This window comes from Taudactylus pleione, unplaced genomic scaffold (genome assembly GCF_031769625.1).
Source record: "Taudactylus pleione unplaced genomic scaffold, aTauple2 ptg000172l, whole genome shotgun sequence".
Classification (NCBI taxonomy): domain Eukaryota; kingdom Metazoa; phylum Chordata; class Amphibia; order Anura; family Myobatrachidae; genus Taudactylus; species Taudactylus pleione.
In genome coordinates this window covers 2,400,344-2,417,780 of record NW_028284574.1, presented here as the reverse complement: position 1 = coordinate 2,417,780, position 17,437 = coordinate 2,400,344, and the positions used below count along the sequence as shown (strand labels likewise).

Sequence of the window (17,437 nt, the reverse complement as noted above, 5' to 3'; positions counted from 1 at the left end):
GGTTTCTCCAGGGTCGCCCGGTGCAGGTCCAGTCGGACAACGCTACCACCGTGGCCTACATAAACAGGCAAGGAGGAACTCGCAGTCGGGCGGCTCTCGTAGAGGTCTCTCGGATCCTGGTTTGGGCGGAGCGCAATCTTCCGGCCATATCAGCGGTCTTCATCCCGGGAGTGCTCAATTGGGAGGCGGACTTTCTAAGTCGCCAGGACGTTCATCCGGGGGAATGGTCCCTGCACCCGGACGTTTTTCAACTACTGGTGGACAGGTGGGGTCTTCCAGAAATCGACCTCATGGCGTCCCGGCACAACAACAAGTTGCCGGTGTACGGGTCTCGCACAAGAGACGAAGGGGCGTCTCTGGTGGATGCTCTGTCCGTCCGGTGGACGTTCCGGTTCGCATACCTGTTCCCTCCGGTCTCCCTTCTTCCACGGGTAATCCGGAAATTCAAACAGGAAGGAGGGACGCTCCTGTTGATAGCTCCCGCGTGGCCCAGACGGCACTGGTTCTCAGACCTTCAGGGTCTGTCCGTGGACATTCCTCTGCGGTTGCCGCTACGGCCGGACCTTCTGTCTCAGGGTCCTTGCCTTCACCCGGACCTGACTCGGCTGTCTTTGACGGCGTGGCTGTTGAGACGGCCATGCTGAGGTCCCGGGGGTTTTCCAGCTCTGTGGTGCGTACCATGTTGCGAGCTCGGAAACCGTCTTCAGCGAGGATATACCATCGCGTGTGGCATACGTTCTTCCAGTGGTGTCGACCGAGAGGTTATGCACCGCGGGAGTTTCGTCTGTCTCGGATTCTCGCCTTCCTGCAAGCGGGACTAGATCATGGGCTTCGCCTTGCTTCTTTGAAGGTACAGGTTTCGGCCCTATCTGTCTGGTTTCACCGTAGGATTGCTACAATCCCGGATGTGCGCACCTTTATGCAGGGCGTTCTCCGCATTCAGCCGCCCTTTGTTCCACCTGTGGCGCCTTGGGATTTGGCTGTGGTCCTGAGGGCTCTCCAAGGACCGCCGTTTGAACCACTGGGCTCAGTGGATCTTAAATGGCTAACAGCTAAGACTGTTTTCCTTCTGGCCATTGCTTCGGCCAGACGTGTTTCTGAGTTAGGGGCTCTTTCTTGTAGACCCCCTTTCTTGGTTTTTTATGGGAACAGGGCAGTGCTCCGCACTCGGCCCGAGTTTCTTCCCAAAGTTGTTTCCCAGTTTCATATTAACGAGGAAATAGTTGTTCCGGCCTTTAACTCACCGGGTCTTTCCGTGGGTGAGGCCTCTTTGGATGTTGTGCGGGCCTTAAGGACTTATGTTGACCGCACTTCTTCGTTTAGGAAGTCGGACGCTTTGTTTGTCCTCTTTGGCTTCCGTAAAAAGGGTTGGCCTGCTTCAAAGCAAACTTTGGCAGCCTCCATCCGTATGGCTATTTCTGAAGCTTATCTTCATGAAGGCCTACCGGTCCCTCCTTCTCTGAAGGCTCATTCCACTAGGTCTGTGGGTCCTTCGTGGGCAGCTCGACGTGGTGCCTCGGCAGTTCAGATCTGCAAGGCTGCTACGTGGTCTTCTGTCCATACCTTCGTGAGGTATTACAGGTTTGACACCTTCGCCTCTCAGGATGCTTCCTTCGGGCGGCGGATTCTCCTTTCTGCACAGGAGCGTCCCCACCCTTAAAGGATACTGCTTTGGGACATCCCCAAGGTATCCTGTGGATACCCTATGGACCCTGAAGTAGAAAATATGAGATATGGTAAGAACTTACCCTTGTTATCTCTATTTCTACGAAGTCCATAGGGTTCCACAGGACTCCCGCCCTGTCGCACCTGTGCTGCAGATGGGCTTTGCTCTGGTCACCGGTTTTCCGTCTCCCTCTGGTGAGAATGTGATTCTTGTATGTGTCCAGATCTTTGTTCTCTCTCTTCCTTCTCCTCCTCCGGCCTATGGCTTGGTAACTAACTGAGGTGCCTTGGCCCGGGGGCGGGGTATAGGAGGGGGACCTAGTGCATCCTGGGAGGCTGAAAGCTTAACTCTTTGGTGCCCTGCGACTGACGTCACACCTATACCCCAAGGTATCCTGTGGAACCCTATGGACTTCGTAGAAATAGAGATAACAAGGGTAAGTTCTTACCATATCTCATATTTTTAAAAACATATTGTACGTAAAAAATTCCCATCACACCAGAAAGGAGAGCACATAAGCAGTATACTAGACACAGTGTATGTCAGATTATGCTTATCACACAGTATGGAAAGAGCATAAGCCGTGTTATAGACACATGGTGTACATCAGATAATGTCTACCACAACAGGTTTTATGAAAACACATCCTACACCTGATTTGCATATATAAACTCAATAAAGGAGATGTACTGCACCCACAGCAACCTGGAGGTCCTCAGAAAAATGTAGATCTGCATGCACATGTGGGTTGTCTGAACAGGTCTATACTACATAGGGGAATAGAAAACTAATGGCATGAAACAGCATATTGTATACCAGATGTTTAAGCCCAGCCTGATAGCCGGTTATCAAAAAGATACATGAAACTCATGGCTGTTCCCCTCTGCCAGTAAAAAAGGTGATGCCTGTATGCAATATTGAAAAGAAATCAGAGTATACACACACGCCAAGACCCTCGACTGGGTGGCTCAGTATTTTGTGTGCATCAGGTAACACAAAAACTGAAGGTTGTTCCTGTACAAAGGGCAAATATTTATGCGACTTATAGAGAAAAGTGTGCGCTGCACCCACACCCTGAACTTAGGTAGGCTCTTAGGGTGGGGGGCCAAACCGACGGGAGATGGCAGGATGCCTGTGTGAGTAGGAGATGGCTTCATTTTGCTCACTAGCCAGATGTTTAGACACTATAGCTGCAGGTAGAGTTCTATCTTAAGCTGGGTACACACTAAATTGACGGGTTGGCCGACCCGCCGACCTATATGATGATTGGTAAGTGTATACACACTTACCAATAGTCTGCCCAATGTGCCGGGCTTGACAGCTGAAATGTGCGGGCATTTAAATCACCTGCCCAGTTGAGCAGTCAATCACCGCCTGGTCCCAGCAGCATGTGTACTGGCTATCTGCAGGTTGCCTGTACACAACAGCAAATGATAGATATATCTTTCAAATATATATCAGCCATCTGCTGTGCTGCACAGCAGATCGGATATGTCTGTGAACTACATCGTTCAGACATATCCGCTGGACACACCCAGTGATGCAATATAGATATATCGCAAGTTCAATGGAATGGGCGATATATCTATCAGTGTGTACCCAGCTTTAGGCTCTGGCAGCCCCACTGACAGCCCCCTGACATGGAAATTGGTCTGACACTGTAAGGGACCTAAATCCTAATGATGTCACCCAGTCTTTAGGGTGGCCCCTGGACAGGCTTTTCATACCAGACAATAAAGACTGCGAGATATGTTTAGGGTGGGTTTGGGTACGGGATGCCAGCACTCTGGATCCCGGTGGTCAGAATCCCGAAGCTGGCATCCCGACTGGGTCACAATCCCAGATGGAGGTAAGTATATTACCTTTCCCCTACCCCGAACCCTTCCTCCCCGCAGCCTAACCCTCCCTCTAACCCCAATACTTACTATCAGGATGCCAGTGGTCATGATGCCAGCATCGGTATACTGACTGGTGTCAGGATTCCGGCACCTTCATTCTGAGCGTCTGCATCCAGACAGCCGGGATAATAACTACATCCCATTAAGGGGACGTGTTTACTCTTGTAAATAAGGTGTTGCTGGTTCATGCTGTCAGTCACAAAGATGCAAACACAGTACATCTCCCATTAGTGCTAAGATGTCAGATTACCACCATCCTGTCCTGGATATAATACTGCAATATCACCAGTACTACACAATTCCTCACAGCAGAAGCTGAGAGATTGGCTGTGACACATCCTTTATTTATTTATTAAGTTTCTTATATAGCACAGCATATTCCGTTGCGCTTTACAATTGGAAACATAAATAGAACAAAACTGGATAATAACAGACAGATATATAGGTAGGAAGGCCCTGCTCGTAAGCTTAAAATCTATCCTTTGCCGTTTCTCAATTTATTTATAGAAAATATAAGGAAAATTAGACCGGAAATTACATTACCACAGTTGTGAATATACAAGGCACTACTATACTTTCATAAGGTGGCTGTCTAATTTGATGGCAGATAAGAACCACTTGGCCCATCTAGTCTGCCCTTTTATTATATTATAAAGTGGTGAAATATGTTTTTAAACTAACTGCTATGATGGATCTCTTTCTCATTTGCTTGTTTGTTTCCTTGTCAAGCTTGTATGACCGAAATCTTGAGTCTAACCCAGAGCAGTACACAGCTGTAAAGCAGATTGTTAGTGGACTATCCAGACCAGCTCCATACCTCATATTTGGCCCTCCAGGAACTGGAAAAACCGTTACGTTGGTTGAGGCACTAAAACAGGTAAAAACTACCTAAACCAAGTAATTTGACACTTTTATGCTACAAACATCGTAACCCAGACTCCTTCTTTGATGTTGTGCTGCTATTATTTGGTACTATTTAGGAGTTGAGACTTTTTTTTTGTGCATGTAGCATTATATCATTGTTGTGGTGCATGCTGATTTTATTGTATTTTTACTTTTCTTGATCTCTGTTTATACAATTTTTTTATTTTCATTATTTTTTTTTTATCTGTATACATCATTTTAGATGTTTTTGATTTTAAGCCATGATATCCTTCCTTGATTATTACATTGTGTTGCTCTATTAAAATACACCTTTCATTTGATTAGCACCCTACATATTTTTCTATCTGTTCTTTGCTAACCAGCCTGTATCTCCGTAATTGTAGTTTGATGCTAGCCCAGGCTGTCTAGTTTGGCTCTGAATGAATATAAAAAAAAAAAAACCCAGGCAGCAAGCCCCCTCCACCAGCAATGTATGCTTATCTGTGGAAGGCGTCTTGTGTGTTTCCATACTATGCATGCTCCACATCTAAGCCTGTGCAAGTATTGGTGATGCAGAGTTTTAGTTGCATCTCCATTTGCAACTATAATTAATTGAAATAATTAGTTTCACCCGTGGATCTTTTAAAATGTCAGTGAGTAATGAGTACACCTGTGTACCTGCTGGGTGACCTGCAAAACATTAACTGCGTGGGGTCCTGAGGACCGAGTTTGAGAACCACTGACAGTCAAACTTCAGAGAGGGCGTGTCGATGGAATTGCAGAATTATTTACCCATGTAAAAAAGAAAACTAAGGAAATGCAGTGATGCTGCATTGTGTAAGACTTGTTGCACTTTTTGTATGAACCTGAGTCACTAGAGCTACATTTTAGTTTTTTAATCAAGAGATTTGAGTACCTACACAGAACAGTTGATCTACCACATAAACATGTGGTGATATCATACATTTGAATCTGCTTATAAATTCTGCACTGCGGGAGGGTGCATGTATGACTTTATTGGTGGTCTTACTCAGGCTATATTATCACAGACCTACATTAGTTCCAAAAAAATGGCTGCAGCCTCTGTATAGCAGACGCAGGTGGGTTTTCCAATTGCACAGATACCCACCACACCGGTATGCCCAGCTTCACGAATCATGACCACAATATCAGTTGTATATAATATGATTTTACTAGAGCTGCAGCCACAACATATGCTATATGAATGACCGAACAGAACTGCAGCACATGCCCAGTGGAAGCAGTTTCTCCTCCTCCTACCAAGTCTGCTGTGTGTGTGAATCTGAGTGCTTAAACAGCGCACTGGACCAGAGAGCCACTGCCATCAAGCAGAGACAGGCATCTTAATATGGGTGGGGGAGAATGTGTGTTTAGAAAGTTAAGTTCTTTGTAAACATGTTATTTATGTGAGAGAAATGTTTTGATTCAGAAAGATTTTTAATTTTATTTTTTTAAACACTCTCTCCTTCAGCCTATACTATAGACCAGTGTTTCCCAAACTTGACTCAGGGAACCCTGGCAGTGTATGTTTTCCAGATCTCTGAAGAAACAGAATTGGCTCTTTTTTTTTTAAATGTCAGCCAGTAATGAAAACACTGGTGCACCAACTAGGACATCTGGAAAACATGAACTTCTTCTAGAGGTCCCTGAGGAAAATCACTACTACACAGCATCTACAATGTTAATTATGAATACTGTATTACATACTGTGCAGTGTATAAGGATACCAATGAGTACATACATGTCCAGGTCCGGTGCTAGGTTTTTCTGGTGCACCCCCACACTCACTGACTTGCTACAATGCTCTGCCTAGCAGACGACTTAGATTCTGGATTGGTCCCCACATCCAGGAAATAAACAAAACAAGCTCTAGCAGACTTGTCCTACTGCGGCATCTAACTGCTTACTGTGATCGCTGGCCCTGTATGTGTTTGAAGTATTACAAGAGGCAGACTATAGGGGGTATTCAGTTAGGTGCGAGAATAGCAAAATTCCAGCACCTACTGGGTTTGTCCAGCAGCTGCAGAATTTTTGCTATTCAATTAGGTGCAGGGTTTTTAATTTTTTAAGCAGGAGGAGGTCGTTTTATTCACACCTCTAGAGCACGACCAATCTTTCCTAAAATCCATATTTTTAGGAAAAATGATCGGGAATTGCTCTGGGATCCCTGCAGCATCCTCTATAATGACTGCCTAAGCAATTGGAAGTTTCCAGTTAGCTTAATTAGTCATTAATTACTCACCTTCCGAAGCGCCGTCTTCCACCAGGCTGACTGGACCCGTCTTCTGCAGCAGAGTGTGTGGTAAATGTGTGTGTAAGTTTGTGTAAGTATGTGTGTGCGTGAGAGCCCCCGCCCCCCCGGAGGCAGCAGCAGGGAGAACTAAATCTTCCAGCAGCCACCTCCCCTCCCAGCATCCCCTCCCCACTGCAAAGATGGAGGGGAAATGACCAGGACCAGTAAGTAGTTTTTGTTTTTGTTTGTTTTTTCTTTTCGCACCACAGGGTTTTCAGTGCTGAAAATGTCTGCTTTCGTTTTTTTTAATTTTATTGAAAACGGCAGAGTAACGGGAGCCCGCATACCTGCGGTAATCCAAAATTGGGCACGAGGTCCGCGTGACTTTTTGCATAGCCTCTAAAAAGTTCCATTTCAAATACAGGTCCCCATTTAACAATGATGCATTACCCCTTTAGCATTCGCTAAAGGGGTTATGTCATCCTTTCTGTATTTTAAAAAAACAGCCGTAATCTAAGATTACCGCTGTTTGTCACTGCTTCATTCTCACCATCTTTAGATGGTGAGAGCGATGCAATCTCCATTGCCGGCAATGTGGACCCATCAGCAGCCTTTCCGGCTTCAGCAAAGCATTTCAGGCACTGCTGGGTTAATCAGTCATGCAGATGTGGCAGACTGACCATCTTGCATGTCATAGTAGCCCACTGCTGATAGCTATAGGTTGCCAGCAGGTAAGTGGTGATGAATACCAGTGGCATGTACGTTAGTATCACTGCGATGCTAAACGAAATATGCCGCTGGTGTTTAGGATGGTTGTTAAATAGGGCCGTATGAAGTGTAGGAGGTGGTCAGTGCACAGGTAAATTCACAGTTAATTGGTGTGATATACAGTGCATCCAGAAAGTATTAACAACGCTTCACTTTTTCCACATTTTATGTTACAACCTTATTCCAAAATGGGATAAATTCAGTTTTGCCTCAAAATTCTACACACAATACCCCATAATGACGACGTTTAAAAAGTATTTTTTGAGATTTTTGCAAATTTAATGAAAAAATAAAAAGAAAAACTAAGAAATCACATGTACATACAGTAAGTATTCACAGCCTTTGCTCAATACTTTGATGCACCTTTGGCAGCAATTACAGCCTCAAGTCTTTTTGAATATGATGCCCCAAGCTTGGCACACCTATCTTTGGGAAGTTTCGCCCATTCCTCTTTGCAGCACCTCTCAAGCTCCATCAGGTTGGATGGGAAGCGTCGGTGCACAGCCATTTTCAGATCTCTCCAGAGTTGTTAAATTGAATTCAAGTCTGGACTCTGGCTGGGCCACTCCTTTGATATCTTGGCTGTGTGCTTAGGGTCATTGTCCTGCTGAAAGATGAACCATCGCCCCAGTCTGTGGTCAAGAGCGCACTGGAGCAGGTTTTCATTCAGGATCTCTCTGTACATTGCTGCATTGATCTTTCCCTCTATCCTGACAAGTCTCCCAGTTCCTGCCGCTGAAAAACATCCCCACAGCATGATGCTGCCACCACCATGCTTCACTGTAGGGATGGTATTGGCCTGGTGATGAGCGGTGCCTGGTTTGCTCCAAACATAACGCCTGGCATTCACGCCAAAGAGTTCAATCTTTGTCTCATCAGACCAGAGAGTCCTTCAGGTGCATTTTGGCAAACTCCAGGTGGGCTGCCATGTTTTTTACTAAGGAGTAGCTTCCGCCTGGTAACTCTAATATACAGGCCTGATTGGTGGATTGCTGCAGAGATGGTTGTCCTTCTGGAAGGTTCTCCTCTCTCCACAGAGGAATGCTGTAGCTCTGATAGAGTGACCATCAGGTTCTTGGTCACCTCCCTGACTAGGGCCCTTCTCACCCGATCGCTCAGTTTAGACGGCCGTTCAACTCTAGGAAGAGTCCTGGTGGTTCTGAATTTCTTCCATTTACGGATGATGGAAGCCACTGTGCTCATTGGGACCTTCAAAGCAGCAGATATTTTTCTGTACTCTTCCCCAGATTTGTGCCTCGAGACAATCCTGTCTCGGAGGTATACAGACAATTCCTTGGACTTCATTCTTGGTATGTGCTCTGACATGCACTATCAAGTCTGGGGCCTTATATAGACAGGTGTATGCCTTTCAAAATCATGTCCAGTCAACTGAATTTACCACAGGTGGGCTCCAATTAAGCTGTAGGAACATCTCAAGGATGATCAGTTGAAACAGGATGCACCTGAGCTCAATTTTGAGCTTCATGGAAAGGCCGTGAATACTTATGTACATGGGGTTTCTTATGGTTTTGTTTTTTTTAATTAAATTTGAAAAAATCCCCAAAAAACTTTTTACACGTTGTCTTTATGGGGTATTGTGTGTACAATTTTGAGGACAAAAATGAATTTATTCCATTTTGGAATAAGGCTGTAACATAGCAAAATGTGGAAAAGGTGAAGCGTTGTGAATACTTTCCTGATGCACTGTAAGATATGTAGCCAAGATTATCATTTTATGTATTCTTGTTCGGCGGTGCTCCCCAAGAGTAAAAAAAAAAAAAAAAAGAATAATCATGGACAGAAAAAGGGGGAAAGAAGACTTTTGTTTGGGGGCACTCTATTTCTAGTACAATTATTTTAAAACTTAACGGTGATTTCTTAAGATAGGATGTATTGAAAGTTAGACATGTTTTTGTGAGAAGAAAAAGTTAGACAACTAAGTAATAAAAAGTATTAAATAAAGATCATGTCCTAGTGTTTCACTAGGTCCTGCTAATAATCATATACAGATTAGTATCCAAGGGTAGTGTCTGTTGATTATACCCTCACAATTATCAGAGAGCGAAAATTCCAAACAAAAAAATAGGATAAGTATAATGCCTTGCCATTGATTGCAACATAACATCCTGGTGCACTTATTCATATAATGGATGCTGCCCAACGGCAGACTACACCGATTGTACCATATATCATCCCAATGCAACTGTTCATAAAGTAGATGCTGCATGGCGGAAGATTGCACACAGTAGAAATCTTCAGAATTTGTACATATAGAATATATGCTTCACATCGGTAGACTATATAAGTTATGATTATGCCTTAGATGAAACAGACAAGTGACAGAATACCTATATCTCAGTTCATCAATAGTTATTCTGATCAACCAACACAATCCAGGGGGACCATCTTTCCCATATTCTCCATTTAATGTGCTTTATTGCACTTCTGAGGGAAAGGAGACACCCTCATTCTGGATTAGCACCCCTTCCTTATTGGTTTAAAAGCATGGAGTATGGGAATGTATATGCACACTGGTATTAGGCACAATTCTAGGTAAGTCCTACAAGTTATATACTGTAGTGCAACTTTGGTTCATTTTTGGGGCATGGTTCCCCCTGGATTGTGTTGGTTGATCTGTCTCAGGGCACCGCATTATAACACATTTTCCTTTATAACACATTTTAATCCTTCACTGTGTGTTTTATTATATATGTACTTCACTTTTTATTTTCATTTTTTATATGCAGTTGCTCCTAACTATCACTTTACACTGCACTTTTCTTACTATGGTGGTGCCCTGGGGCAGCTTGGCTGGGCCAGTTTTGGGGGGTCCTGCGCTCTGGATTTTAGCCCTAGTATGTTAGGGACCTAACCGAAAGCGGTTACCTGGATATGGTGGGTAGGCCCATAACCTTGGCCATGATTATGCTAAAAACCTCTATTGATTGCAAAATTTTATTGCATTTATATATATTATTAATAATTTGGAGTTGTGCACCTGAGATTTGTCTGTTTCTGAGTATGAATAGTTTGTTTTATAATCAGGTTCTTCATTATATGCATAAGTGCACCAGGATGTTATATGTTGCAATCAATGGCAAGGCATTGTACGAGTACTTATAATCATATTTTTTAGTTTGAAATTTTCTGTCATCTGATAATTTTGAGGGTATAATCAACAGACACTACCCTTTGATACTAATCTGTATATGATTATTGGCAGGACCTAGTGAAACACTAGGTCATGATCTTTATTTAATACTTTTTTTACTTAGTTGTGTGTCTGTTTCTTCTCTCAAATGTGTTTTTACTTAACAGTGATTTCTTATGATAGGATGTTTAATAGGGCCCACAGTTTCTATCAATAGTGACCTTTGTTATGAACTCTCTTCCTTGTAATATTTTTTTTTACTTGTACAGGTACTGAAGAACATCCCTAATTCCTGGGTGCTGGCTTGTGCTCCATCTAACAGTGCTGCAGACCTGCTCTGTCAGCGCTTGATGAAACATGTAGATAAGAAAGATATTTACAGGATATTGGCCAGTAGCAGGGACTTTCGTTCTGTGCCAGAAGATATTAAGGTACTTATCACCTTAACATTTTTGCCAACAGGGTCTCATACGGCTGTCTGTACTGCTTATTATATAGAATATATTTTTATATTTAGATTATGCTAATATATGAATACGTTTTGTAAATATCTGTGTAAATTTAGAGTTTTGATTTCATCACATTATTTATTAGAAAAACTTGTGTCTCGACATCATGCTAACCTATATAGTTATGTTGACCGAGCTATACAAATATTGATTAGAAATAATAAAAGATTGGGAACCACTTTCTTTTTTGGGGAGGGCTAATTTATTAGAAATGGCTGCTATACCACGTTTGCTGTACCCACTCCAATCTCTTCCATTGATTTTAACCAAAAAAGATGTACAGGTTGAGTCTCCCATAACCGTATATTCTAAAAACCGAAATATTCCAAAAACCGGAATATTTCGGGGCAGCCGTGACGTCATGACGTGACCCGACGTCACTAGTGTCAATGACCAATGACTAGAAGGTGGGTGTGGCTTCAGAGGCATTTTCTCACCAGAAAATATGAGTCTTCTTCTCCTCCACATGCCGGATCTCCACCACGGTACACTCCAGACAGCACGTCACTCACCAGATCCTCCAGTGATACCCGAAGCGCCCGCCGGACCCAATGCACACGCCGGAAATTCCAGTGACAAGCGCCGGACCCCCTGCAGCCTCCTGTTACACAGCAGCGGCACCCGCCGGAAATCCCTCCGACACTCGCCAGAGCCCCTGTAGCATACGTCCACCCTCCTGTTACACCTGCACCACAGGCTGGACCCACTGCGACACCCGCCAGACCCCCCCGCGACTCCCGCCTGGCCTCCCGTGACACTCTCAGACTCACACAACACCCTGGCCTCAGGTATTCTGAAAACCGAAAAAACCCAATATCCGAAATACTCCTGGTCCCGAGCATTTCGGATATGGGAGACTCAACCTGTACAACAAATCAATGCCCTATTTGGAAAGTGGGCCAATCCCGAATTGCTCTGAAAAAATTAAAAGAGTAATGGAGGTATTAATTTCCCAAATGTCGAAACGTATAATCATGCAGCTCTTTTGAGACACCTGAGGGACTGGCTTCATAAAACCTCCATTTATACCAATACAGTATTAGATTAAGAATTCTTAGGTAACCCTGATCTCATGTATTTTCTCCACCAACATGACCAGGAAATTCCTGATTTACAAAGCTCAAATCCACTTCTCTGGACGACCAGAAAAATCTGGCATGTTCTTAGACATAAAGCGGGATTAACTGCGTTCCACTCCCTATTCTTACCCTTGTTAGGAAATCCTAATTTCTTGGATGGCATGGCTGCTCGCCCCTTTACTTTGTGGAGGGTGGCAGGATTGGGTAATGTTGAAGCTTTGATTTCCAGGGACGAAAAACGCATCCTCTCATATTCTGAAATCTCAGCATCACATGCAGTGGTCAGTCCATATCCTTTGGCTTTTCTACAAGTACGGTTCTATGTATCACATTTGTTGAGTCATTTCTCGGATAAGGTTTGGGAGAATAATTTAGATCAGCTTCTGAGCTGGCCAGTACCTACTCGTAAAGCAATATCGACTCATAACACTTTCTTAAGAGAAGTTATAGATCATGCCACGACTTCTGGGGGTATGGCGGGATGGTTAATTCATTTCCCTACTTTGAGTATGGAACAACTTGACAAGGCTTTCTGGTTCTCTGCTTTCTGGGGACTTCGGTCACTATTACAAGCCTGAAATGTCATAGTGAGGGAGCTGACAATTACCATTGTTTATGGACATGCTCAATATTTCTGGCACCTTATCCGTAGATATGCTGAAGCGAAATTGATTAACTACGTACCATTTACTCTGGAATGGGCAATATTAGGGATTATTAATCCAGATCTTAGAATAACAAAAGCAGGGAAAAAACTCTTGCTAGCACTTAGTGCTGCAGGGAGGAAGACTATTTTACAGGGGTGGGTTGCTGCAGACCAAACCAAAAAACCCCCACCCCAAATTCCTTAGTTTCTGAATAAACTTAATTTCCTATTTAGGATGGATTGGATAGACATGCTTTTGCTTAGGGATATGAGAGCAGAAAGATGATTTATGACCTGGGAGTCTTACGTAAACACCCTGCCATTACCAGTAAGATTGCAAGTCCACCACAGTCTTAAAAATTCAACATGGTATTTAACCAGACTAGCTGTGCAGGACCAACCAATTTTATTAGATTAATTAGTGGGGTACTGGTGGGTTTTTCAACTGGGGGTTCCATGTCAATACTTTATTTTTGTTAATGGAATCGCGGCCAAGATTATTATTATTTTCTTATTAATATTTACGATTGTATGTATTCAGGTTATAATTCACTGATATTGTGTGTGTTTGCTGTAAAACAATGTGAAGCTTTGTATTCAAAATCTATTGTTATTTTTGACAGTTTTTTTACTTATACTGACGATATTTCAGTGGTTATGAACTTTTTTTGAAGTGTTTCACTGTATTTCAATAAAAATTGTTTATAAAAAAAAGAAAAACTTGTGTATTAACTTCTAGTATCCATACTGATTATATCTACAGTCACTGAGCTGTGATTGTACCTCAGTGACTTTATATGGCCACAGAACTTGATTATTTAAAATATTCTTAATTAACAGAAGGAGATTCATTATATTCTATAAGTACAACCTGGTCTGATTTTTGGTGTATAGTCTGAAACTGGCAGTAAATGCCAATTCCTCGTCTTAGATATGACTATACCAAATTGAGAAATGTTGTTTTAGTCAGAAAGATAGCTATATAACATGTATGCCATAACAAAGGGTGCTTTTCTATGTTTCTTCCATAGCCTTGCTGTAACTGGAACAGCAGAACAGGAGAGTATGAATACCCAAATAAAAATAAGCTGAGCGAGTACCGAGTGATCATCACAACTCTTGTTACGGCTGGAAGGTGAGGTGTTTGTTTTTTTTGTTGTTGTTTTTTAACCACACAGCGAGGGTATGTGCGCAAAGCACAATAATTCATGTACAAAATGCATTTACATAAACTAGTAGCAAAATTAGATGGTAAATAGGTGTAGGAGTTATTAGTGAATATCATCCGCTTTCCCCTTATAGTGAAGTATTACTGTATAGTACAGACCTATATAAATGGTAGTATTTCCCTTAAGTTTCAACAGTTCATGTCCACAGGTTATTATGAATAGTTAGGTCAAATTATGCCACCAATTACTCAGGTAGTTGTAATTGACACTATTGCATTTTCCAGGCTTGTATCTGCAAAGTTCCCACCAGGCCATTTTTCTCATGTATTCATTGATGAGTCCGGACATGCAGTCGAGCCAGAATGCGTAACGGCTATAGCAGGTAAAGTGCAGCAATCCTTTTGTTTGGATGAAAAATATGCAAAAATAATAAATTTCCTTGAGTTTTATTTTTTACATTTTATGTCCTTTTTATTGAAGGATTTTTCACTTTCTGGGGGATAAATGTTGGGGTATGCACTGGCACTAAAATATATGAAGCAGCCTCAGTAAATGCAGGTTGTACCCAAAACAACAACCGAAATAGATGCAAATGAAGGAAAACATGTGCTATTGTATATCCAAAAGTGAAATAATACATGAAATAGAACTTTCCTTTCCTTCTGCCTCTTTGTTGGAGGTGTTCTGATATCGTCAAATCTTTGTACATGAAAATTAAACTAAATCAACAATAGTGTACTATAAAAATTATATAGTATAATACTGAGAATCAACAATTCTACACATACTGAGAATTGACAATATCAGAACACCTCTACCAAAGGGTCTAAAGGGTTATCATACCCTGAAAATACCACCTCCTCATTTATTGATATTGAGATATATAGCCTCTAGAAATACTTTCAAATTGGATCTAATATGATCACAGGTTCAAAACACGTGTGGTTGTAGACAACTCTGAAACAGTAGTGGTCATTCTAGCACCCTGCACCTGTCACAACCCACACTGTTCTTCTTTTTTGCCTGGGGTGTCACTCTCTGGTGCTTCTGCTCTGTTTCTGAGCAGTTTGTTGCATCAGCTGAGTGTGCTAGAAGCACCAGAGCAAGGAGGGGAAGCCAACGGACGTAATCCCGACCGCCGGCTTCCCGACTGCTTAATCCCGGCAAGGCACTAATGACAGGCGTCGAAATCCCTACGCCGGGAGCCCAACACCCGGCTTACCGATCGAAGATAAACTGGGCGCGGACAACCGTGGGGGGGAGGGTTAGGTTTAGGGTTCCCGGGGGGGAATTAGGGTTAGGCACCCCCCCCCCCCCCCCGGGGAATTAGGTGTAGGCTGCGGGGGAAGGGGGGTCAGGTTTAGGCACTTAGGGGGGGTTAGGGTTAGACATTGGGGTGGGGGAAGGTGGGACGGGGGGGTTAGGGTTAGGCACCCCTAAGAGAGGGTTAGGGTTGGGGGTTGAATTAGGTTAATTAGTACTTGCCTTAGGACGATCAGGATTTTCTCCTCTGTCGGGATTTGAACCGCTGGCCATCATACTGATTCCGCAAAGAGTGACACCCCAGACAGGTAAGAGGAACTGCATGGGCCTGTGACAAGTGCAAGGTGCTAGAATTAACAGTGCACAGTCCACTATGGTGACAGGTGCACTTAATGTGACCTCTGCTGTCACTGCTCATACGGTAGCACTGAATGATGCTGCTCCCATCATCAGGGTCATTCTACACTTGTGCATTCGAAGAAGTATTTTTTGTGCGGATTGTCCCAGAAGTAGGAAGTATAGCATGGTTGGGAGCTCGGTAAGCAGCATGGTGCTGGCAATTGGGAGGAGTGCTGCCAAAGGGCAACTTCTGCAATATGCGGCTAGCATTAGAGGAGGAAGTTATCTGTGAAATGTGTATCTGCAAATGTGAGTATCTGTCTCTAATATAAAGCTGGCAATGGGGGTTTCTATGTACAAGATTTATTACTGGCGATGAAGGTGGGATTCACTGGTAATTGTGGTTTCTCTGCACAGTGGCAATGTGGGATTTTGTGAGAAGTTTTATGTTTGCCAATAGATTTATTATGTATGATTGGCATTTGGCAGGTACTGGTACCTATGCAATATATTGCTGCCTATTAAAGATGAGATTGCAATATGCAGACATATCACATTAGAAAATGAATAATCCTATTCTTGACATAAGAATAAAGCTTCATTCCAAGGTATAAAGCTAGATTTTTAAGACAGATATAGTACTAATTACAGCAAATATGCTAGGTGTTGGAATATTCTGATTATAATAAAGATGTGCATAGGATTTGTCTGGGTATGACGATGGTCATTAAATGCATATGATGGTGGGCATTTACCATGTAGAAGAATAACCAATGCATTTCTTTTAGGGGATGATGCTTATTAAGTATAATGTGTAACAAATGGGGGAGATCTATCAAACCTTGGAGAGAGATACAATGGAGAGAGAGTACCAACTAATCAGTATCTAAACTGCCATTTTACTGTCTGTGTTTGAAAAATGGCAGGAGCTGATTGGTTGGTACTTTCTTTGAGGTTTGATACATCTCCCCTAAAGTAAGTGTAGCTAACAATGCAAAAATAAATGCAGTATCCCTGTCCCTTACGACTAATAGCTTGTAAATATTTTGCTCTCCGAAAGGACTCCCTTAATATTGTAAAAATTAGAAGGAACATTACTTGCTCCATGCATATAGTCTTACTCCCACCATGTGTGTCTTTTGTATTGTGTACATCTTACCATCTTGTATTTGTATCTTAGTGTTGCACATGCAACAAGCTCTGTTTAAACTGCCTGTTTAATATGTAGAACATTGAAGTCCATCAAGTAACATCTGCATTTCAATATAGCAGATAACTTTTTTTTTTTTTCTCCTTTTTGTAGGAATTTTGGATGGAATGTCCAATACAAATGGAGGACAACTAGTTTTGGCAGGTGACCCAAAACAGCTTGGCCCAGTATTAAGGTCTCCCTTTGCCATTAACAATGGATTAGGTTAGTGACTCTTAATTTGTTATGTTTAGATTGGAAGCATGACCTTGTAAACACCATATAATACATGTCATTCAATAATATATTTCTACCATTCCCAAGGAGGCTTCAACAGAGTAAAAGAGTACTTCAAAATGTAAAATCTCCATAAGTGATAGTTTTATAAAAGTTATATTCTTTACTAATAAATTAACAGTAGGGAGATGTGTTTACAGTTTTAAAACAGATCTTTAACATTTGGAGATTCATGTAAGATATTGGCTTTCAGACTGCAAGTGTAGCAGATAATGTACAAAGGTATTGTTGAGTGCAGGGAAAATAACACACAATTTGGCTGTGCGTAGGGGTGCTGTTGAACTAGGGCCCAGAGGCTTATGGGGCCATGAAACCAGGTCATATAATTGTCTATCAAGTTCCTGG

General features: G+C 42.6%; 1 protein-coding gene across 2 annotated transcripts in view; it reads left to right on the top strand.

Moving 5' to 3' along the window:
* The window catches only part of MOV10 (Mov10 RNA helicase), a 134,950-nt gene that overhangs the window by 78,415 nt on the left and 39,098 nt on the right, over window positions 1-17,437 (top strand). For both annotated transcript variants that reach the window (XM_088475412.1, XM_088475413.1), the window contains exons 10-14: window positions 4,294-4,441; window positions 10,871-11,032; window positions 13,867-13,970; window positions 14,289-14,386; window positions 16,910-17,020. In XM_088475412.1, coding sequence (XP_088331538.1) covers window positions 4,294-4,441; window positions 10,871-11,032; window positions 13,867-13,970; window positions 14,289-14,386; window positions 16,910-17,020 — 623 coding nt within the window. The remainder of the gene's footprint in view (window positions 1-4,293; window positions 4,442-10,870; window positions 11,033-13,866; window positions 13,971-14,288; window positions 14,387-16,909; window positions 17,021-17,437) is intronic.